The 25,827-nt window shown below is 38.8% G+C and overlaps 1 protein-coding gene across 2 annotated transcripts in view; it reads left to right on the top strand.

Moving 5' to 3' along the window:
• The window catches only part of LOC124407311 (disks large 1 tumor suppressor protein), a 361,750-nt gene that overhangs the window by 66,214 nt on the left and 269,709 nt on the right, over positions 1-25,827 (top strand). The window contains exons 1-2 of one of the 2 annotated variants that reach the window (XM_046883417.1): positions 10,400-10,605; positions 24,709-24,840. In XM_046883417.1, the coding sequence (XP_046739373.1) occupies positions 10,533-10,605; positions 24,709-24,840 (205 nt within the window). In that variant the 5' untranslated portion in view covers positions 10,400-10,532. Of the gene's footprint in view, positions 1-10,399; positions 10,606-24,708; positions 24,841-25,827 lie in introns of those variants that run through there. The other variant, XM_046883436.1, reaches the window with a different exon arrangement.

Genomic DNA, 25,827 nt, shown 5'->3' with positions numbered 1-25,827 from the left:
ACCGTGGTGAAACATGCGAGATCATTAACTGTGGAAATGGTGTTTTTCGAAATATTCAAGTCGCTTATAAAGTATATAACGTATACAAGAAAACATATTGCGATACTTGATAACAATTTCTCAACACTTTCTTATTATTTAAATATCCAAGTCTGAGCGATGGTATTTCTATGAATATAGAATGCTGTTGAAGATAAATTATTCCTCGCGAAAGAAATGCAGATCACGCTTATTCATCATTTTCATACACCTACGTCAAAATGCACAGTTTCAGCTTTTCGTGATGACAAAAATCAGAGTATTGGTGACTTTTCTATCCTAAGATACAGTATTAATTTATACGTATATACACTCACTGTGTACATCATTTTGTAATTGAATCAATTATTTTAATTCAACCCCTGCCCTCCTCCCTGCAGATACAATCAATACAAGTCTTAAAAAAAGAATACCATTGTAATGGTCATCTTTAATTTCGACATATACCGTCATCTCTTGACGAAGAGAAATCCTCGAGAATTTTGGCCAATTCATGTATTTGCGATTTTTGAAGCAACTTTTCTCTTCCAACACCTGCATTGCAGGTATAAATGTACATGCAATATACATACTTATGTATACGTATGATGAAGTAACTGAGCTGAAGAATATCATCAGCAAAAGTTGACTGACTGCCGACTGTACGTTGTTGAAAATAAATCAAAAGTAAATCTCGCGAGAACTGAAGGAGCGCTGTAGGTATTATATTATCGTAGTTGGACTCACGGCGGTACTCGAAGCTGCATTTCATATATCTATATACACACGGCCAACTTTCCGCATCGTCCTAACCATTGTTTAGTATTCTCTTGCGGATTTTCTGTTACCTGAGCATGCTGCATTCCGATTAACTAGGCCGTAACTAAAGCTCGTGTAACTTCGTTCAGGAAGCAAAATTCGCATTGCTGCAGTCTGCGTTTGGTCATCTTTCTCCTCATTTCCAAGAAAAGTTGATATAATGATAATAACGAAAGCTCATCGCTACTTTTTGTCCAAAAGACTAACTATTCGATGCTATTCCGCCGTTTTTTCCTCATTTTTACATAGTTTTTAAGTCTTTCTCTGACATGCGGTAAAACAGTAGTTACTATGGAGATATCCGAAACAGGAACAAGGAATAAAAAATTAACGCAATTTGATTTCGTGTATGTTGCGTATGTTTTGAATAAAACTAACGAATTATATACTTTCCTGAGTGTTTCCTGGAGAATTTTTTAATTCAATGCCACTCACATACATTGCGGATTACAGTTTAATCGCAATTGCTCTGCATCTGTGAAGTTCAGCGTATATGTGAGGAATTCCAGCGCAAACTCTGACACGTCAGGAAAGCTCAAAGATTTTCGAGTCGTGGTTTTTATCCTCCCCCATCGAAGCCTTGTCTCTGTCATCAATCACCTGTTTCGCCTGATTGATACCGTTCTCGATTATTACCGACCTGTTGATATCTCCTCCGTCTCGTCCCCTTGATCCTCCAGCTTGAGACGTTAGCAGTGGGTGGCGATGAACGGTTGAAATGGGGGAATAAAAAAAAAAACAAAAAAAAACAGACAACAAAATACAATGCGATCACAATCGTGCAAAAAAAGAAAGACTAGGAAATAAATATACGCTGGGGAGAAACGTGAGAATGATTATACAGTTGGGGGAAATTTTTATTGAATGCAACCGTCTTTCGTTGTATTTTATACTTGCAGCGAAAATCAATTAAGATCTCAATTTTTGCCCCTATACATAGACGTGAATCTGCAGGCTTAAACTAAGTGTTCAACGAAATTGGTATTCGAAGGTTTGTTGAGTGGCTGATCACGAATCTGATGTCGGATTTGCGAATTCCAAAATGGCGACTCCAATATTGTAAAAAAAAAAAAATTCAAAAATATTCGTTTTTTGGCAGAAATTATTGGGCGGAGATTTTTTTTTTTTTGGATTACCGATAATCGAATCCAAGGTCAGGCTTCCAAAATTTGTAATCGTGGATCCGTTATAGTGTTTCAAAATAAAAAACATCGTTATATTTTCATGTGAAACGTTACCTAAGGGCTTTTAAATTTTTAATCACAAATCTGCATTTGTAGTTCGCAATTCGAATTGGATACTAACAAATTTTTCATCTTAACTTCGAAGCTACAGTATCAAAACGTGAAGTTCGAGGGCTGGCTAATAGTCAGCGTAAAGCTGCTTGTTCGTGACGTAGTGCAACGCGAAGTTTGTGGAGAAACCGTGAATCGGTCCTTTCTATTTTACCTCTATATCTATATGTTCAACGTTTTAAATCACGTTAATAATATATAGCGCATCAGAAATTAGAGGTTCTATGTTTGTACAGCAGGAGGGTATAAAAAAACAAGACGAAATCTTTTTCATTCACAGTCGCATCACAACTAGTGATAAGATCTTCACTCAAGTATATCTCTACTGTTTTCTGTATCTTCTTTTTCGTCTATATGAATATCCCCCCTCATACCCCCTCACCACCCTTACCACTTTTTGTCCTCATATATATGTACGGCATACCAGAGATGCTCGCAAATTTGACGGTGGAATATTCTTATGTAACGTATGCGCACGCATGTACGTACATCGTATACGAAATTCCGTTTTATTTCCTGATTATTCTCGTTTACTTCGAGGGGGTTCAAGCGCCGGTGGATAGACAACCGAAGTTACACTTGAATTCTGTATTGCAGTGATTTTTTTTTTTTTTTTTTCAATTCGAATTTAAAGCTGACTTGGACTTTGTAAATCAGATAGTGATGTTTCATTATAAATGACAGAAATCCAAACCTCGAACGTAATTTCTGCTGGCGCTGTGCGATGAGTTTCACAGAAAACCCCGACTGTACGAATTTCCAAAGAGGATAAACGCAAAAGAAAAGAAAAAAAAAAAAAAAAAAAAAACAGAAACAAAGTTGAGGATAAGTATGAGGTAATCAATTTCTGCACGGTTGTTAGAAATTAGAAATTCCCAGAGGTGAGATAGAAATCGTAATGAAATTTTTGTCAAGCGTTTATCGAGATAAAAATAGTGCTATTGGCTCGTTATACGTTGAGAAATGTAATTATTTAATAAAGCATTATTCTTTCAACTAAATGAAAGAAACTCGTATGTTAATCTCTATATCTGAGGGTGTATATATTATATGCAGTCAACGTACGTTCCTATTATACAATTGCGTCAGCAAATCATTTTCAGTGACGTTTCATATTTATTCGATGATAAGAAAGTGACATAGAAGATCTTTCAGGCGCATGTCGCGCGCGTGAAATCGCTGTGGCGTATATTCTACTTTTTTCCCTGCCAAAAAATGAATGAAATGAATAAAAAAAATAAATAAAAAAAAAAAAAGATATTGTATGATAGTGATAACATAACACGTAATAGTTGTAAACACTCAAAAACATAAGATACGCAGCTTCAAAGCTTTACGGACAAAAATGGTATTTACGTGATTTACTTCATGTATACTACGTAACAGGCCAGCTTTCCGACATGATTTATTTCGTTCATGTATCGTCAAGTCAGATTTACAAGTAAGGAAAATAAAAGGAAATCAAGATGTGTACGAAAATGTGATACCATTAATTATCATCAATATACCATTAAATACGAACGACGTTGGTAGAATTGTTTCCTCTGATCTAGGAAGAAATATGCTTATCATCAATTTTAAAAAAAATTCGTCTTCTTTCTCATTATATTGCGAATTTGTTACAGGGGAACGTGGAGCACGACGGACCCCTTGAAAAATTTTGACATAAAAAGAATTTTTTCATTCTAATATTCAGATATTATTAGAGATTGGTTTCATATGTATGGAATTAAAGTACGCAATATTCTTTTACGATTTCTATAGACGAATTGCACTTCCTCTGAATAAAAAAAAGTCAGACTTTGATGGTGTGCGATTCGTCGACATTGCCTGGTTATATGATGATGGGTATTTATTTTCAGATAGTAACACTAATGAAAAAAATCCTTCGACATCCTAAGTAAGAACCACCCTAATGCACATGAGTGTGCAATAATAAAGGAAAGTCTGGCATTCGACATACGTAGATGACATGACGCTGTGTCACCATGCTCACGTGTTACTCACACAGGACGAAACGTGCCTGTACTATACGGTTATATAAGATCCTATATCCGTTTTCGAGTCAGAGGAGCTGCCCCTGGATAATATTATTTTGTACTCACCCTGATCCCGAGGCGACCCATCGCTATCCCGAATAGAAATTGCCAATTCTGATCGTTCCAAAATAGTATATCCGGTTTGAAAAGCGAGTTAACCACCCCGAGAAGTGAGGAATTACTGTTTTCCTTATGCCGGGTTGACACTTTTAGCATGTGGAAATATTTTTTGGCTCGCGTGCAGGTCGGTTATTTGAAAAAATAAATAAGGTATTCTCACGGATATTGTTGTGTAAATTTGCCTGGGAAATTATTGCGCGATGTATGCAGCTAAGTTTGAAACTCACAATAAGCTGGCACAATTTTTCCCTGTCCGTTTTTCATTAGCAAAATCGCGATTCGGAATAACTCCCTGCAACTCGGGTTCCGACCCTTTCGATCAGAGTTAAAAACACTCTAAAAGTTTCGCGCATTTGTCAGGATTGATTGAAACGAATTGCTTTCCTCATCTAACTTTGAGCAAGTGAACTGTGCTGTTGATTTCCATTTATTTATTGTTTTGTTATTTATTTATTTATTTATTTATTTATTTCCAACCTTTCAATGGAGAATTTTATCGGCTCATTTATATTTTCGTGCATCTAGCTGGGTAAACAAAAAAAAAAAAAAATCAACCGAAAGATAGAAGGGAACGAACTCCAGGATGTAATTATACCGTTATTTCCACATCCATCAACTCAATCATCTCGACAATTTTTCCGCCCACTTTTCCCGCTATTCGGGTTTCTCTCATCAATTGCCCCAGGAATCATCTGCAGTGAAGTTGCACTTCGTATCTATCGAAATTAATCGAAAAAATGAGGAAATCGAAATCAGGGAATAAACCGAGTGGTTATGGGTTATGGATAGGAAAAATTGGAGACTCGCTTTTTCAGTCCATTCATCATTAGGTAAGTCATGCGGTAATTAGACTTAGTAATTAATTCTCTGCACAGAACTCTCGATCATTTTTTACCTCCGTTTAATCCTCGAGAAGATGTATTCTAACAACGTTTGGAAAAAAGCAAAAACAACAAAAATAATAATAAAAATAAAAACCGCTCGTGTTATTTCAGGAATGCCTTTCTTTTCGCCGGAATTTTTCTACCTTTTCTACCTCCTTTACTATTCTCGCAAAATAAGTAAAACGAGGTATGAAATTCTATGGAAAACCTGTGTAAAAATTTACATAAGATGTACAGGGTAGGTAAACATGTGTGAGTGCGTGTATACATAGAGAAAAGTGTGCGATAAGTAAATGATTCGAAAAGTTCGCCAGACACTTGACGAAACACTCGAGCCACTTTCAAGGGGAATTCCTTCCGTCATCGTTAAGTAGAATGGGTGTGTAGGTACTCTGAACATCGTCCTTAACAGATATTAGAAAAGTTTTCTTTATTGTGTAGAACGAGGAAGCAAGGAGGGTCTGTAAACGACCGTCTGTTCGAGAACTGTTTTGCACTTGCAGTTTGATGATTGTGTTGATATAATGTTTCTTGATTTTTATCCTGACAGACTCGTGAAATTTGAGTAGAAATGGAATTTAATACCTCGATTTTGTCGTCTTAGATTACGTCTTTTTTAATTCTTCACTCGCACGTTAGAAATATTTCCACTTTTGGATAACATTTGTTCGACAAGAGAGAGAGACTCGCGTGAATACGAAAGCTACGTCACCTCGTGAAAATTATTCTTTGTACTTCCACGAGTGCATTACCTCGAGAAGCTCATGCAAGCAGGATTTATAGGCCGGTGGCTGCGTACAACAACTCTGGGACTTCAATCTCGAGAATTTTTGTTCACCTTTTTCTTGTGCTAGATCTCTTTCGCCTCATATGACCTACGTGCATTTTTATTTATTTTCATACACAGCGTAGCTATTGCATTTCGCTCAGAGTACGACTCTTCGTAGTCCTGAGAATGATCCAAAATAATCATGTTCTTATTAAATCGATTATTTTTTTTCGATTAAACGAGTAAAATAGATTGTTTTTCAAACTCGATTAATTGATGCATCGATTATTTTTAGATTAGTTGCCATTTTGGAACTTCTTACGTATCGATCCTCGATTCTTCCCTTTCGGTGGATATTGCCAGACGAATCTACGAGATCTCGTAATTGTTAACTTTTATGGTGACGTCGTATTAATTCCATTTCTTAAAGACCTGCTAGATTTTGTCTCGATCATTCAATTGGCACAGTTTGCTCCACCTGCGCTGTTCAACCAGTGTTTGATGTAAAAAAAGGAAAAATGAAAAGCACGAAAGAAATTAATGCGGAAATTCCTTCACCTCTTGATTCCCCATGGGAGCATGCATACGTGGATTATACACTTACGTATGTAAACACACATATTCTGAAACTGTAGGTTTGCTTCAATGGCTGCTAGATTTCGTGAGAATATTTCTTTCATAACTCGGTATTATCGCACCAGCCTTATTGCGCACTCATTTGGAATTTAATCTGGCAAAAGTCAGGATCTACTGAGAATTCGCGTAGCATTTTTTCGCACCTTTTTCGTGACTTTTTTATGTCCCGTTTAAAGTCGAAGTGAAAGCGAATACGGCCTTAGTAGAGAATGACAAAAAAGGTCTCGAAAATGAATCGTTTAAACTACCGGAATTCGCTGATTATTGATACTGTTTAGTGTACATAAATATTCGTTATTAAAAGTATGATAGAAATCTTTTGGATTGCTTATTCAAACATCATTTTATTACATTCGAGTGGCCCAAGAAATACTTGTGCTCAAAAGTATGTGCTTTCACCAGAACGTACAAAACATGCAAACGGATTGAAAAAGTTTTGAAACGAGAACACGATAATGTAAGTAAGCTTGCAAAAGTGACGCTGAAGATAATTTAATTATATTTGATGAAAATTTCTCGTTATACAGGGAAAACTTTGACAAAAAAAAAAAGGAAATTTTAACCGTATAATCGTTCTTCTTTTGGGTCCCCGAAACACCTCGGCAGCTCTATAAAATTGCTATGGCTAGCAAAAAAGCTTCTAATTTCTAAGGCATTGAGGAGTAGGCTTGGCGTGTTTGTGTTGCGAGACGTGTAGCTGACTAGTTTTCGTGACGCAGTCGCACGCAGGGAGGTTTTCGAGTGTTTTTAGGGTAAAGCAGGGGTGCCTTCTCCCCTTGAATCTCGACGAAGTAGCGTAATTAAGGAGCGAAACGTCTCGCAATGAGTCTCAAGTGCGTCATCTTCCTTGGCACTTCAGTCTTCAAAGGATCTTGAATCGGGAGGTCATCCGGCCTGATCCTTTGAGTAAACAAATGCACATTACCTCCGCTGTAGCAATGAATCTCTCTTTCTCTCTCGCGCTGGTTTGTTTGTCGCAGTCTAGACTCTCGGCTCTAAAATTTCCACCTTCGTTTTTACCGCATCTATTTTCCCAAAACAATTTTACCTCCGAGTAATCGAAGCTGCCAGTTCGTCGCGTTGGTTCATACGCGTAAAATTGAATGAATTTATAAATCTTCGGGTAACGAAAGGCGAAGCGTTTTTTCGTACAAATTTCGATTCTACGTTACTCTCTCATGCCCAAAAATCAATTTCTTCGTTTCACACGCGTGATGATTTCAAGTGCGTTTATTTTTAGACGTAAAGAATTATCCTGACACCACCAGTTCGAATTCCAGTTTCGGTGAATCCGCTTTTCTATCTCTGGAAGTGCAGGCATCGCCGTCATCTTGCGTACCTATAAGAGAAGACGGAGACGCAGCTGCGGGGTTTTCCTTTTCTATAAGGAGCCGGAAGACATTGATCGGGAATGGATGTAGGAGATGACAGAGAGCGGGCGCTTCGTCGGGGGCAGAATCGCTGATAGGCTATTACCCGGTAATATTCAGGATGATCGAACTTTTAAGGAAAGGACATAGAAACGGAATTTCTCGTACCGGATGGTCGCTCCTATTCGCCTCCGTCTTGGCTTTTACCAGATATCGTTACCGTTTGTTCGATGGATCCATTTTTCAATCCCAAAAATGACTACCAATCTAGAAATTGGCTATTTTCAGAATAAAAACCAAACTTTTCGTCGCTTCAGATTTTTGACTTTCTTTATTATCTGAACTTGAGAATACAATCGGGCGCAATATAAATACAAACTAGTAACGGAGAAAAAAAATTATACAGCTCGAAATGACACGAACTTAATCAATTTAACTGAATAGAAATAATTTCTAAACATAAAGAAAACATTTTAACATGCTCAGATATTTACTGCAAAGAATCAGATTATATCAATATACTTTTAATTTAGGAGCAATTAATATTGTGTAATTAAATTTTTCCAATAATTTATGAATGCACCGTTCATCAAATTTTTATGAATTATATTTCATATATTCGTTAATGAATTTTCTAATGATACTAGTTAAAAAAAAATTCAACCACATGGACGTCAGCTTCGGCTTCTGATCATTACAGCTGTCTTCTTCTTGAAGCAGTGTTAATTTTTTAGTTGTACTGCAGACCGATTAATTTCTTAGAGAAATAGCAGGCAACGAAAGTCATGATTATCAGAATTGATGGTGAGATGTAGAAACTCTGAAAAATAAAAGGATCACAATATCAAATCTTCATAAACGCAAAAATCTGTTTCACAGAATTTCTAAAACTAGAAACTCGAAAGATTGAAAAGTCAAAATTTAGAAAGGTCAAAGTACTGTCAAAATATTACCGAATGGTCAGAATACTCAAGTAAAAATCTATAAACAAATTAAAACGTGGGAATCGCCAGAATTTTTCAGTTGCTCCTATACTTTCGTTTTTTACACTATCCAATACTTTTTCTTTTCCATATTTTCACTTTCTACATTTTGAAGTTTTGTAAAATAGATTTTAGTCCATTCGAAAATTCTAATGCTAAATGTTAAAAATATCCGGAGAAAGATGCCTACAAAACGTCCGCGTTGGTTACATACAAATCGATGCATCCCTCGTCTCAAAGGAGCGAGTCGTTAATCCTTTGTGATCAAACAAACCTGACCGTTGCCTCATTTCCTCTACAAGTACTCGCAGTGTTGTATATAGTTCTCCGAAACAACGTCCGCAGATCGGCGACGATTTTAAGATCTCGACGGTGCTGGAAACGATTGCAAGGAGCGGCAAAGGGGGGGGCGGGGGGGGGGGGGGGGGGAGCAAGAGCGAGTTTCGCGACGCGAGTCGAGCGAACGAGGAGCGGAAGAAGGGCAGAAGGGCGGCGGTGGCGGGTTCGGGATGAGGCAGGTGGTGGCGTGGGTTTTGGGGTTGGAGTCTTGTAAGGGGGTGGAGCTCTACCAGTCAGCGGTCGAGGGCCGCGCGGTGCGGTCGTGTGTAGCTGCTCTCTCTCATCCCTCGATCACCGCCCTCCACCCCTGAGGGAATGCAGTCGGAATCATAGTCCTGCAGAAGTGAAAGTCGCGCGGAAAACGGAGGAAAGCCAAGTTGACAAGTGAAGCCATGATCTCCTCCATCGTCGGCGTAATTACGTCGCAACGTTTCTTCTCGCTCGGTGGAAACAGTAAACTTTGACGAGTGGTGGTTGATACATGAACCGAAAAGCAAAGTTCTAACCTCCAGAGAGACAGAGAAGCTCTAGCAGCAGACGAGAGACGTACGCTAGTCGTGTCGCTACACTTTTTCATACTTTCATTCGACCTTTTCGTCGCTTCGATGTTGTCTAAACAGTTCCGTCGACGTTTCGCGTTCTCTGTTTTGATCCGCGTCTCACCTTGTCGCACCTCGCAGAGTGCTTTTGTGCCATAGTAGTCGGGACTTCAGCACAGTTATGTTTATCCGTCGCGCTTCGTGAAGTTCGATCTTTTATTTCGCCGAAAGATCAGATACGAGGACCGACCGATTCGGGAGATAATTTTTATTGACGAAAACCTCGTGCTGATTTCTTAAATGTGTGTTTTAGTGTGAAATTGTTCGGAGCTAGTGCGTGACGTTGCGATTCGTTTCGCACTGCGAAGTATGTAACCAATGACGCCGAGAGTAAAATTCGTCGATCGATAAGGTCAAAGGGAATCGAATAAAGCCAAACGCTGATCATTCCCTTCGGATTTTAACCGTCAGTGTTCTCGACCGATGAGAAACACCCTCGTGTCTTCTTTTTGTTTTTCATCGAATCTCCTCCGAGTGATTGCAAAGTGACTGATTAATTATCATCCAACACGTGCTTCATAGCGATTGAGTCGAGGCGTCCCAGTTCTGAGGGTGCAAAACGCGAGTGAAGTGAAACCGCGAGTTTGCCAGTTCTCTTCAAAGTGCGTGTAGTGTACAGGCTTTTTGAAAAAGGATTACCCGGCTTGATTCCGTTCACAACATGTACGCCCACGTTCACGCAGACAATGGCATGTGCTGTTATTTACCAACCGTTCTCTACCTGGAACGATACCGTAAGTCCTATTAATTATGCATACGCAGCAAATCCCGACAGTCACGAGTAAACCTATCTCGCCTGAATAAATTCCGGAAGAAAAATTAGACGCGAATTAAAATTAGACTGATCATAAAGAGGACAAAGTATCAGTTTTGCTTTTCTTTTTCCCGCGAAACATTTCATTTCACCTAAATATTTTCTGGTTAATTTTTAATTAACTTAAGACAGCGGATATAATTTTTTATTTTTATTATTTTTCACGGTCCTGCGCAAATCAACTTTCCTTTCAACTTTCGTCGCTATGAATGAATAACACTGGTCAACAGTGGTTCCTATCTGTTGAATAAAAACGTTCTTTCAGGACTGAAGGGTTGATGGGACAAAAGAATAAAAAAATAAAATTAGTTCACACGCTTACGATTAGGACCAAATGTTTCGATCGGTTTTATTCTTCCACCCCACCACGTACCGTGTAAAGTTGGCAAGCACCGTTGCATCCCCTGCACATCTCCCACCCTCGGTCCGTCATGTCACAGTTCGAAAGTCGGATGCAGTTGCGGTTTGCCCACCCTGTCGACGTCGGACTCAACACCGACCTGCACTACTGTAATACGCAGGTCCGACTCACGACCCGTGACGTGACGTGACGTGACGTGTGACGTGACGTCGGGAAAGGTCGGACACAACGCGCGCTTTTCCGCTCGTCAACTTTGCTTGAAATTCTTGAATGAATTTTTTTTTTCAAAAACTTTTGATTTTTTTCATTACTTATTGTATTATTTTTGGGTGCTCGTGACAATTTATTTTTCTCCGCTATTTTATTTCTAATTTCAAGTTTAATTATGATTAGAAATTTTCAAATGGAAACGGGAAATAGGAGGTAATGAATTTGGAAAATCTGTGCTATTACGTTTGGGATTACTAAAAAATCTTTCAACTAATCAGGTCGGAATTTATAAAGCACTTTTTTAGCCCACTATTATCTAAACTCTAAGGCTTGAAGTACGGATTTGAAATTTTAATACCGTGTTCTCGGTGTGCAGGCTAGAGCATTACATGGAATCATCGTAATTATTCATAGTTTGTAAATCAATTCTTATTCGCCTAAAATTAATTTTTTCGTTATTTGTTGTTAGAGAGGCGGTTACACAATTTTTTTCTCTCTTAGTTCTCATCTTTCGCAGTTAATTCAACGTGCAATAAATAAATAAATGAATGCATCTAACGTCTTGCGAAGCTTTAAAAGCTGACGAATCAGAGTTAGAAATTAGATTAGTATTGTATATGCAGAATGTAGATATACATGTGTAGATATAATATATTACATACATATATTTGTACCGAAGTGCGAAACGTATTTGTTGAGAGATAATGCTGCTAGGCTTCGTATAATGTAGCAGTTAAACCTGTTAATTCTGCGTCTAATAGCCATCCTGAGGTTAAACTTACAGAATGTTTAAGGATGGTGAATTTACACGCGAATGGTTAATGAAACTCGTTGTTATTTCAGATTTGCTACAAACACACCATGTACTTGGTTAATTTTCACTTTTATGGTATACTAAAAAATTCCTGTCTTATTATCTGCTCGTTATCGTAGAATATCGTGACATAAAAGCAGAATGATACACAAATGAAAATAAATTGGACTGAAGGAATGTAGATAGCAAGATATTGTCATATAAAATTGGTAGATTTTGCATGCTTCAATTTCACTACGTTCCTTAGTCGCGGAGTTTTTCTTTCATCGTATTACAGTTGCGAAAACCTGACGGTCCCCCTTATCTAGAATGCGATACAAAGCTGACGAAGACCTAATAAAGTTGAAAGAAAATTGTTTATCGATGTAAATAAACTTACACGTGCATGTATTGCCGATATTTCGTACGTGACCATGTTTATTATTCACTCTGCTTACACGGTCGAAATTTTCTGTATGGATCGTGACGTACACACGAAAAGAAATTCGTTGAATTTACAAAACATGGTGAACCGTGAACGGAATCTTTCATCGATTTAATTAAATGTGGTCTAAGTCCACAACCCAAATTATTGGTGTGATGTCACTTTTTTTTTCAAAAAGAAAAAATTAAACGATTTTTATTTCGTAATATTGTCATTTTTTCTTCTTTCAAAAAATGTAACCGCAGACTAACATCCACTACGTGGACTTATCGAGCTTTCGTGGTTTTATTCTACCTGCATGCGATGGTCAAATTTGCTGTACAACAAAGAAAAAAGAAAAAGAAGAAGAAAGTGCGAAGTAGAGTATACATGAAATGCATTGAATTGCGACGTTTCGATTCGCATGGATTCGATTGTGTTTTAATGCCTCATTTATAACTCTCCTTATCGTCGGTTTTTCGTATCTATTTACTTATTCATCAATTTATTCATGCTCTTGTGACGACGTTGCAAAACTTTTGTAAAGACCGGCAGAAAACAGTAAATCTCTCTTTCTATATACCTATCCGCGAGCTTCGTACATGTATACATATAATCGTCTAATATGTATTTACCGTGTATGCTCGTAAAGTGGCTATCAATTTTTTGTGTTTCGCAGCTTATTTCCCCCGTGGTTTTACATATCTTTATCTCATACGTCGTTGCACGGGTAAAAGGCACGGCTTTAATACCCGCAGTCTTTTCGAAAGAACGACTTATTCAAAATTGTACCACGTTTTTCCACGCATGTCTTATTACACGTAACACAACGTGTGTATTAGGGTGGTCCTTACTTAGGGTGTTGACGAATTTTTGTCGCCCCACCCCCCAAATTAACTTCAAATAATTCGAAAACAATTGCCTAATTTTTTTCAGATTTTTATCTCAATTCTGGGATAATCCGCTTTGTGATCGAAGTTTCTTATGGAAGTAACATGGGAAAAATTTGTTTGTATGGGACGGTAAAAATTCGTCAAGACCCTAAATAAGGACCACCCTAGTGTGTATGCCGTTGATATAGGGGTACATTTTCACGTCTGTTGGGCTGGCTCGTAATTACTATCGTTCACAGCAGCGTGAAAACCCCTTATATTAAATACACCACGTAATTAAATAACCAGGCGTTTCCGAATTCGCGAGAAAACAATTGTCCGCCATTCCTAAATGTTTCAAAGTTCATTCCGAAACCCAAAATAAACTCCGTAGAGCCGCTATTCAAACTGCGGACCAGCCAACCGACGTCTAATTATACCTACGCCATTGTATTACGTGTATAATGGATGAAGATTCAGTTGTTATCGAAATCACGATGCCAACGTGAGGAGTAAGAGTAAAACAAGAAATTGGCAAAATCAAAACTGACTGGTCTCTTTCTCTCTCGCTTTGTCTTCTTCTCCGATGATTTTTCTTCTTACTCTCTCAAGTAGGTGTAAAACGGCTCTTCGCTCGTCAATTTCACCCTTATCAGTTTTGCGATGAATAACTACAGACAATAGAGAATGGAAAAAAATTTATCACAGAATGAAGGAGGAAAAAAAAAAAAACTCGCCCTCACGCCGAGGGTGCAAGATGCGATACAATGGCATGTCAACTGATAAGTGACAGTCTTCTTTACTGTGACGAAAGATAGAATGGCGGCGTGGGTCATAGTGTTGATAAATTCGCCTGAAATTTTTCGAAGTGTATCGCGTGTTTTAGTCAGTGGAAAGTTTCGCGGGGTTGATAGGTGGCGTGTGTTTGTATACCTAGAGAATGTGTGTATTCGTTCTATACAAACTCGCACACGTACTCATACATATTACCGCAAGACCGCAACAATGTTCGCTTCTGAATACAAAATGCGCATCCTTCGTCTTGAGCATGCTATATACGTCCGACGAAGTGCGAATATTGCCTTACGAATACGAAATTTACGGAACTCTGCATTGCAGCGGCGAAAACTTCATCCTAGTTTACGTCCCAGTTTTCTTTTATCATTTCTCTTCCCCCCCCTCCCCTCTCCCTTTCTTTTTTTCTCCCAACAGTTTTGAAAATTGGCGATCTACGAATTCATGATTTGTTACGCTCTCTCTTCGCTACGCTAGCATTTATCTTTTCAATTTTCTTTATTTGTTTGCTCTTGTTGTATTTCTTCCAGATAATAATATACTCGCCTGAAATTTGTGGGATGTATCGCAGTATTTTTAACTTCGCGTACTTCACGCATATATATAATAATCCTTAGCTTTCCATATCATCATGGATACATGGAACGACAATACGCGTAGCGTTGTTCAAAAGCTTGCTGTAATTTTTCAGAGATTCGAAACGGCGAGAGTTAACTCATTTGTCTAAATACACGTTATGTATGAATACACAAGTACATAAAAAAGTTCATACATACTTTACGTACACCTATAGATACAGTTTTATAAGAAGGTTATGAATGTTCGTACCTACGTTCGTTCGTTCGCTCGTTCGCTCATAGAAAGAGGAGCGCAGTCATTGGGGAAAGAAAACGAAAAAGAGAATTGAGCGAAAGAGTTGGAAGAGGAGGAGCGAATAGTTCTAGAGACCTTTAGCCCTCTTTATTCTCCCCGGTGATCTTCGAGGTCCAGAGGCTTTTCCTTATACCGAACGGAAAAAGTATCACGTAGATGCTCGTTTTTTTTATTGACGGATATAGGTGTATGTATGTTTTACGACGGCATCCAACGCGATTTTTCAGAACACACATTCACATATAAGTCGTATCTTGTGTAAATCGCTGTGTATTTGCGCGAAAATTTCAACGTTTCTCATCACACTCGTTCCTACTTTTCCCCACCGCGTTTTAGACACACTCTTGAAACTCCGTCTTGATTAAAAGCCAACCGTACGCAACGTATAATAGTATAGTATATATACAATACATACATAGTTTGGAAAAATGAAAAAACTGAAAAAAATAGGCAAATGAATCTTGAAAAATGATATAAAAAAACGACGTTATTCTCGTTTGGGTATTTACGCAGTGAAATCGATAAATTCCATTCCGAATTTGATTGTGAATTTTTTCATTCTCATTTCTGAAAACTCGAAGCAATACTCATGTGTACGTATCAACGTGTTGTACTTTCATTAAAGTTTCATCCTGCTATTTCCATTCATTTGTCACTCACAACGTGTAACATGTATAATTACACAGTACGCCTGAAAGCAAAGTATTGATGGAATAGACAACGTTTATGAGGCACTCAGAAAATTAATAACTAGATTAAAGCATTCGTTATCGAAAAACGAATTTTCACAAAGTGACTGTATCATACGTAATCTGTAGCCGGAGGGGTGGTCATATCTTATCGTCCGTTATAACTATAATTGTCATTTCAGGACGATTTTACGCCCACTATCGTATAACAATTTCAAAATCGTATGTTTAGGCATGTTATTTTCCAAATTGACTAAAAATCCTAAATTTTTATACACGTGTGTATAATGTATCTCTATAACAACGCGATATTCATGCAAACTCGTATATATATATGTATATCTCATACACGCTGTTAAGGGAGTCGCTGCTGTTGTTCCATCGTGTTATACCGATGTCTTATTATGCGTAAATATAGCCCCCGCCTGGGTTTATTATACGACTCGAAAACTTTCACCATATAATATCGGTGTAGACGTATAAGGTAGAGGTTTATAACCTTGGTAGCCGACATGCACCCGCAACGGGGTATAAAATGTTCTTCGTGATTGGCTGATGTGTAAGCAGAGGAAAGTTTTTACGCCTTTTTACTGGCACCGATCGCGATCTTTATCGACTGAATTATTATTTTATCGAGCATTATCGGATGGCAGAAATTTCTCCTTTACTTCGTCATCAGAGCTTTTTATACTTCCATACAACTTTATATATATGGATGACACAGCACCCGTGATGAATTAATTATTAAACAAATTATCATGCGATTGGAGGAACATTACTACACGGGATTGTAATTAAAATCATTTAGTTTCCGATCTTCACGATTGAAATATTAACCTGGCAGAGCTTGCATCTTCGGATTACCGGTGCTTCAAAAAGAAGCGGCAGAATCTGTTCTAATTTAGCTATACGCGTAATGAATTGAAAAGAATGTATAATCACTTGTACAGCTTGAGGCTGTGGGAAATTGTGGGGCAGTGAAATTAGGATAATCAGAATCTGATTTTGTTCAGGAGGGCGTTCGAAATGAACGAGGCTTCCTCAACGATCATCACTCTTGTAAGCTTGAAGCTCTTCTTTTTTAGCTCGAGGTAATCGATCTCTTTCGACCGGACCTCGTCTCGTATTGCTTGGATAATGTGACTGGGCAGCGATGATTTCCGCCAATCCACTCCGATTCAATTCCGCCGATTGAAATCTCTGCGCATTTATTTCCTCTTCACTTATCCTTTGTACGTAACGTCGAAGAAAATGAAATCTTTGTGAAGTATTTATGAAAACAGATCATGTGTGATTTCGGAATAGCGAATTTTTTCTACTGCATAATTTAAATGTTCGATGTATGCCTGCGGAATGATTTTGTACTTTTCTTAATACAGAGGCTGCTGGCTTGGTCAAATAAAGACTTTCGCCGTCTCGGGTCGTTTTGTATTTATCTTTTGGTATTCCGGCCACAGTACTGGAGAGAATGTCGAGAGGAGGCCTCTCTCACCCTTGAAAATCGCTCAACGTCCGGATTCCGGTCCCCTTGGAATTGCTAGACCTGTATAAAGTTACGAAGACAAAAAGGATCGGATGAAGTAGAGAAATAAGGACAACGACGACGGTGGACTTACGGTTCCATTCCTTTCGCGCGGTTGCATGAATATCAATTTTTTTCGATGCGCGAAACCTGAATTTCGATATCTCTTAATCTATCTTGTAACAGCTGCGCGAACCCTACGGTAAATCAAGGCTCATACGGATACACGAGCAGACACACTCAATAATAAAAACAAAATAACAGAATAAACAAAGAAAAAAAAAAGATAAAATATAAAAGAAAAAGACACGAAATAAATTTTGGCCGTCAGGCACAATACAACAGACGCTCCAGTAAAAATCACGAAAGAAGGAACGGTATTACAAATTTATAATATACTTGCAAAGATACTACCGAATATGATAAACGCGATGGCAAACGAGACGATACAATGAAAAACAAGGATCTCGATATTTTTTACTGAATTATCAAAGCAGTTGAACGATATTTAACTGTTAATCGTACGATAAAACCAGACAGCACTTGACTCGCAATAATGGAAAGGAGTTTGTCTGCTCATCAAAAATCGATATTTGTAAGTGGGGTTCTCCTGTGATAACGAAAACTTAGATTTACTTATCGTAAATTTAATGCTATCTAACATTCTAGTCCTGACTTGACTGTAAAAATTGTTCTATAGTAGTCCACACCGGCCAGTTTTGAGCAATTTTAACTCCGTCATTTTTCACATTTTCCACCATCCAAGCATTCTGATTAGTTGATTAAACTTTGAAAACCAATGAAAATGCTTGAATAGTGGGAAAAGTGCAATTACTAACTGCATCTCAACGACGATCGAGCTCTTTTTTTTAGAAAAGTCTTGTTTCGATCATATCGTGAGCCTTGATCTCTCGTCGCCATCACTTGGAATTTGCAATATTAAAATCCTTGAACAGGAAGTGATTCACTGCAAATAATAACAGAATGATTTTCGACGCCTTGGTTTACAAGTCCTATTAAAAGGTCATTGAATTACGGGTGATATTTAATTGATTATTATAATTGCAAGTGTATCGTCATTCGACTCATCCCATTTCTATAGTCATATATAAAGTTATTATACAAATCTGTGAAACGACTGCTCTGCAAACATCGCTACACGTGTACATATACATTCAGTAGGCAAAGAAAATGGGGTCGTTGCATATGCGCTGATTAACGAATAACAGTCCCGCAGTTGCAGTACTTGGATTCCAAGCACATTTAATGCACTGCTGGTAACACGGCTGTTGCACATGACCGAATCGCCGTGGTTGGTTTTTTGAGCGCTGGAACATAATTAAGGTCAAAGTGTGTAGGGGAGGAAATATTCACATCGTACTTACCCGCGTACAACGTATACCCTGTGTGATATTTTTCCTGACACGCGTGATGCAAAGCATGAGAAGGAAGAGCGAAATGAAGATACTTGATTGCTACTTGATGAATAAATCAAGCCTTGCTAAAGCCTCGAACATTTCTTGATTCTCTCGTTTTTTTTTCTACTTCTTTTTCAACCCTCTATCGTTGCGGGTTACGTAGCGAAAGAGAGAATCGTCATAAATTGTTATACATTCGCGTGCGAGCTACGTTCGTGAATCGAGAAGGTCGTAGCGACGATTTAGAGCTAGCCAACCGGGAACATTGACGATCATGAAAATCCATTTCAGCCAAAGTACAGAAAACCCTAGAAGAGTTTAAATTTATTAAGTACTGGACGTCTGGAATTTTCATCCATTTTGTTAACTTCTATTTCTACATCAATTTAAAAACAATTTTCTATTTATACTGAACAATGAATCTTTATTATCAAGTACACTAATTCGAAACGAAATTCTATAGTTTTTGTATTAATTACATTGATCTTCGTTTTATATTTATTTTATCTTTTCCCTTTTATGTATACAAAAGTGAATCACGATATTCGGATGAATGATTACCCTGCCTATTCATCCCTGGTGTAAGCTTTATACGAGGGAAGCCTTGAAATTATTATCTTGTTATCAAACGAACGCGACGTGCACTGTCATGTCTAGATTTTGATCCCCGGCTCATCCGATAGTGGCAGAAATTAAATTAGCCTTATCGATTACGGGGGACAATAACTCCGGCGAACTTGACTGATAATACAAACGTGCGTGTGGAAGATTTTACACTCGTTGATAATAATAATAATAATTCATTCTCTACGCTGGGTGGATATGCGATATGTAATCTTTGCAATCCGACTTGAATAATTATGAAATGCTACTCAAAAACATGATTAGATAATCTGTTTAATGATTAAAAACAAAAAAAATTTCCTGCACTTGACTAATGCCCGATAATCCCGCAGGCGATAAACGATCTTCCGGAGTTGAATATTCATGTATTATATTTGTATTATTCGTGCATACCTGTAGAAATTTAGATCTTTCACTTTTAGATAAGATTTGTAAGTTTTCTTAAGTTTCGTTCTAAGTCGAATACGATTCACATTTTAGCCCCAATCGATGGTTGAGTTGGAAGATTCATTTCGCACGTCTCGTTAGTCAGTCTCGCGGGCGATTCGTTAGGTGATGGGGGGCTGTCTGATACCCTGGTGCTAAACTATCGGAGAGGCGAAAGTCATTCCCGAAATTTTGAGGCTAAACGACCCGTCGACAAGGGTTTGCCGTCAGTCGGGTGACCAGCGATTCATAAGCTCGAGGAATCCCTGCTGAAAGTAACCGCAAATTAAAATCAACCCTAACGAGGGCTAACCGCATGGTGGTGTATAAATTTCGCTGGGTTTTCATCCCCGGGCGCGAAGGTATGAAGAAGGATTTCGCTCTTCACTCTCTTCTTCTCCTTCTTCCTTTTCTTCTCTGTTCTCTTTTTCTTTTGCTTTTTCTTCGCGGATTACCAGACGACTCTCGTGTAGAGAAAGCCTCGATTCCAACACTCTCGGAGAAAAGGAAACTTCGCACAAAGCTTATATATTTATGGGTTGCGTTTCTTTTTTCTCGCTTCTTTTACCAGCGAGAACAATCGTGGCATGAGAAAAACCTCGATCCATTCAATCTCGCTATACCAGATTACCAACTTTTTCTTTTGAAGATTTTTACCCTTTAAGGTATATATCTTCGATAAAATCTTTATTGACATTTGAACAAATATTTTATAGTTCAGTGAATCACAGATATTCGACTAAAAAAAAAAGAAGAATATTCCTTCGATTGTAATTCGTAAATTATATGTTTGCAGAAGTGACTTATAATGTTAATTGACAATGTTTTTTACAATTCTTTGTAATCTCTCGCGACGGTTATATTACGTTTTCTTGAAAATGAGGATGCAAGATTGCAAGTAATCGCAATATTGATATAATACAAGTAACCTGAAGTCCCGAGGATATAGTGTTCCGAAATGCAGAAACTGTGAACGGGATCGATGGTAAGCTCAGAGGTAAACTATAAGTTCTTTCTTAATCCCCTCTTAAACCCTCGTCACTTTCACTTAGTATATGTGTGTCGAACTGCTTATATTCAACAAACGTATATCGACATGATATTCCGATCATTGATTGAAAATAATTCCCAACAATGTTATGGGGTTGAAGATAATCTTGAAAAATAAAGCTATAGAAAACATTGGCAATCCAGCTACAGCGGAGTTGAGCGGAGAAGTGAAAAAGAGAGAGAGTCATTGTTCGAGGAGTCTGCGAGGATGCTGCGGCGGTCGGTTAGGTACAAACGACTCTTGTAATACACTGCTTCGATTCTGGGGCAATTCGAGGAATAATACCGGTTCGGGAAGCCATAAAGCGACGTGTAAATGTCCCACGAGATATCCGGGAAAATGGTGCAAAACCCTAGGCCAAAGGGTGTGGCGGGATCCGAAGAAAGAAAAAGAAAGAAACGGCATGACCGTGACACGAAAGGATGTAACCGCGTGTAAGGAAATTTTTTTTTCTTCTCTTGTTTTCCTGTTTCTCTTTCGGTTCTTTCTTATCCGGAGGAGATTCATCTGCCCGGCGGCAAATCGTCGAAAAACCGACGCGATGCAATCGCTGTTATTTGTTCGCTCCTTGTTTTCCACCCCTACGAAAAACTTCTCTCCAACCTCCCCCCTCCCCTATCCCCCCGCCCCCTTGGAACCGTTTATCGAGTTTCATGCAGATGCTTTTCAAGTCTTTTTGATACGTAATATTATCCTGGAAATAGATTAGAATAAGATAAATAGAATTTGTTGTTCCGAGTTACAAGTTTTTCTTCTCTAGTTTTTGTATAATAATTATTTATTTAGTCACACACGTACACGCATGTATGCATTCCTATGAAACGTGATGAAATATGTGAAAAAATTGGGGGAATAGAAAAAGATGAAACTATTGAGATATGTTTTATGTCTTCTTTTTTCCCCACCAATCGTGACACGAGAAATCGGAACAAAAAGTGACGGACGGGGTTTTCTTTTTGGTGGTTTGTCCGAGAGCTCTTTCTTACCTTTTCTTAGGCTCGCCCGCGAGCGGCTGCTTCTTCTGCTTATTCTTCTCCGCTTTTTTGTCTTCTTCTTCTTCATCCCGGAATTTGCGGGTGATTTGACACTGGTCGAGTTCAATGTCCGGCGGAAGTATCTGAAGTATCCGCTCGCCAGTCCTGAGTGGTTCTCCCTTACCTCGCGGGTAGCGAGCCGGACTTTTGTCTAGCGTTGTGGTTGAAAAATCTCTTCCTATAAGTTAGAGAAGAAGAAAAATAGGAAAATTCGTTCTTTTCACCGTTTTCCGAGGAAGCTGGCTACGTGTGTGTGTGTGTGTGTACCCGTATTGGCGACAAATTAAACGACTTGGCCAGATTTCTTACTCAACAGTTTATTTCGAGCAATCTGGTGTAGCCGTTTTTACAAAAATATACAGAGAAGGGTGCAAAACGAATGAAAATCGACATCGACATTCATAGGGTATATGTATACCTGTAAGAGAATCAAGGACGATAAGAGCGGCAGTGTAGCAGATTATGTTAACCGATATCCCTGGGCACTGTTCAAGCATGGAGAAGGAGACGAGCTTCTGCCTGCGTATTCGGCGAAAGCAATTTTCCGAAAGTTGTTTTACTCCCGGAGAAAAAAACTCGCGGGGATCGTCATTGGAAATCGTTTACGATGCGAAACAAGTTGCTCGGAGGAGTTTTCGTTACTTTCGAAGGCCCCGGTTTGTACCATAGTGCCGCCATCGTGGTAGTAATTCCTGGCCGTTACCACGGTCGGTGGGTGGATGGATGGATGGATGGATGGATGGATATCTTCACCTATACGTCTAAAAACACACGAGTCTAACGTATGGATACGTATACACACGATGGTATACGACAGAGAATAATGTTTGGGCAGGAAGGATGCAGGCGTTTTCACCCCGTCTTTGTATGTACCCCATACATACACGTGCATCCGTATGTGTCTCTCAGTGTGACTAGTGTGTCTGTGGATTGAAAAGGGAAAATAAGGCATGGCGGATTGAGGCCATTTACTGCAAGACGGGCATTCGTTTTCGGAAATCCTTTCCGTCTCGCGTTCACGAGCGGGGGGCGGATCGAATGAATCGCGAATGACACTTTTACGATGGGGTAATAAATAGTGATGATAATGTTGGGAGAGGTGTAATAACGCGAGTGTAAGGTAAAGATCGTGTGCTTTCGTGATTTGATTGGACCGTGGAAAGCTGCTTCCTGAAACTCTTAAATTCACCCCGAACTCCAACCCCCGTCATCCAGTTCTCCGAACCCTGGAATTCGACGTGAAATTGACACGGGCAAGGGATAGAATTTGATTAATCCGCTTTCGTCATTTTCAGATGAAAACTTTTTCATCATCCGGCAGCTTTCAGAATTCAAGCTTCATACGTACCTACCTTCTGTTCGGAATCCGTATACCGTATACATATATATGAATTCATATGTTTTTTTATTCGGAGTGCGAGGGCGGCGCCAATATCCCCCGCGGTACTCTGTACGATCGCAATTTTGCAAATTGATAGATTCACATTCGTGTATATATGTATATTGCGGAAGTCATACTTCCGTTGTAAAAATTCTCGTACGCGTAAAAACTGAAAATAAAATTTATAACCTTGGATGATTTATCGATCATGACAATAAAAATTTTTCCTGCCTGTACATAATTTATCGCAGTAGTGAGCTTCAAGTTCCCTGTCGTGTTTTTTTTTTTTTTTTTTTTTCCCTCGGGGTTTTTGTTTCCCAATACTATGGTGAAAAAAGCTCACCCAAAACAGTTAAAATATTATCATTCTTTGATATTATGTTGTTCGTTGAACACTCGAATACACTTTTACTTTATACCAACTCGTGTAGAATTAAAATACGAGTATTATCACGGAGGCTTCGCCCCTTCCTTTCCATGTTTCTTCTCCCTGTTATTCTTAGTTGAAATCCAACCTCGCAATATCAGGCAGAAGTATTACCGCGGAAAAAGAGGGGCGGGATTCAATCCTCTCATTAGCGTTGTAAAAACTCACACACATAAGTACTTATAGAAGGTTATATTCCGCGCTTCGCTCTTTTCATTTGCTCGCCTTGTTCAGGAACTCACAGTAGGTACTCGTTGAAGCGGGGTTTATCACCACGACATAACAATTACCCAACATTCTTTCCTCTCTCTTTCTCTCTCTCTCTTTCCAAGTCTAGGGGGGATGTTTCACCCGCACAGTCGCGTTAATTTTACGGTTAATTACTATGCAGTAATTTGGTATTCTCAGAAGAAAAGTAATTGGTTTCTCCGTTCCCATTTCGTTTTTCATTGCGCCAGAGGCGCGTACGGGATTTAAAAAAATGAGTAATCGATACCTGCCGGAAGGCCTGTAGCAGTATTAATTGAAAAAAATGCACTCATCCTCTCCCTCTCTCCTTCACTATCTCTCTTTCCTTCAGTATGCAACGAATATTTGATATCGATTGAATTTTTTTCTATACATTTTTACCGAAAATCTCTGCACGTGTCTACGTACATGCGTGTAACAACACGGGGGATGTTTTATGTAACAGCGAAAATGAAACGGCGGGTTGTTATTTTTTTCCTCGTTTCTTCTTTTTTTAATGCGTTCCGGAAGCCAACGGGGGAGCAGATTCTCTCGGTTCTTTGCCGCCCGCGCAGGCCAGGGAGCTTAATTGATCCATGAGCGGCTGCTGAATGAACGGGTGAAAAATAAAATATGCTTATAGACACAAATAAAAGCCTGATTTAGGGTGCTAAAAGTTTGCCAGTTGTTGTTGTTGTCGTCGTCTGTGTGTTCCTGCAATAATAAACTTGTGTCTACCACACGTGTAATAAAGAACTCGTGCTTGTAAAAATCCTTGCCTGTTTCCGATTCCCGGGCTGAGTGCTCTGCTCCTTTAATTGTGGCAGCTTGTTCTACTATATAGATCACCGATTTTCACTGCTTAATTTCTCATGTTTCTTCTCGTTTGTTACAGAGGCGCACAGGGCGTTGGAGCTGCTGGAGGATTATCATGCCAAGCTTACACGACCCCAGGACAAACAACTGAGACTGGCGATCGAACGTGTCATAAGGATCTTCAAGAGTCGGCTATTCCAGGCGTTACTTGGTGAGTTGAAAAAGTCTTTTTGTAACCCTGATCTACGTTATGCCCAACGATTTATCTCAAAGAACGTGTATTTGCATAAAAATCAATCTCGTGTACCACAATCGGAGTTGTGCAATGCGATTCGAGCGACGAAGCCTGTATTTCACTCTGAGGACATTACATGCGAGGAGTGCGAATCTTGTATATATACATATATTTGCTGAGAATTCGATCGTAGGTTTCTTTCTCCAGATTGTCATGGTATTTTTTCATTCATATTCGAGATAACATTATAAGTCTCGTGTACCTTTTGCCAACGGGATCCTTCGACTCTTATAAACCCACGAAGAACGTTACTTCGTACGATGTATATATGACAAGGCGAGTAATCTTGCCACAGGAAGAAAGGAGGAGAACAGGCAAGCAGGCAGGATCTCGTTACGTGAACCTTTCATCCAATTTTATCTTGTTCTACGTCTACTCGCGGTTCAGTATTACCAGTTTACCTGCCTTTCTAGCTGAGAAGAAAACGCGATATACAACGTTAAAAGAATGTCAAAAGTCCTTACGGCGAGGCGGCGGCGGTTTTCTCTCAATTTTCTATTTTGTAATAGTATATATATATATATATATATATATATATAATACTCGTCATTTACTTTCCCCAGCGGCGATTCTCATGTACCTACTCCAAAGTCCTGTTATCTTTATTCTTTCTTCTATGCATATATATATATATATATATATATATCTCCGTTTGCACTTCAGAGCCGAGCGTGATAACGTTCACGTGTCCCTACATTTTTCTCGCTTAATGAATCTAATCAAATAGAAATCGACAGCTGAAGAAACTGTGCGTACAAATCTATCATTCGTGGTGAGTTGTGGTATTCTTTCTCTTTTTCTTTCTTCTTCCGAACATTCGTTACTCCGCAGCTGTACGTGTCGGATCATGTATATTATGCATCTCAAGACTTCCTTTGAGCTGTCCAGGAGAAAGAAAAAAAG

This window comes from Diprion similis, chromosome 1 (assembly GCF_021155765.1).
Source record: "Diprion similis isolate iyDipSimi1 chromosome 1, iyDipSimi1.1, whole genome shotgun sequence".
In the NCBI taxonomy this organism is placed as follows: Eukaryota; Metazoa; Arthropoda; class Insecta; order Hymenoptera; family Diprionidae; genus Diprion; species Diprion similis.
This window is presented reverse-complemented; position numbering and strand designations above follow the sequence as displayed.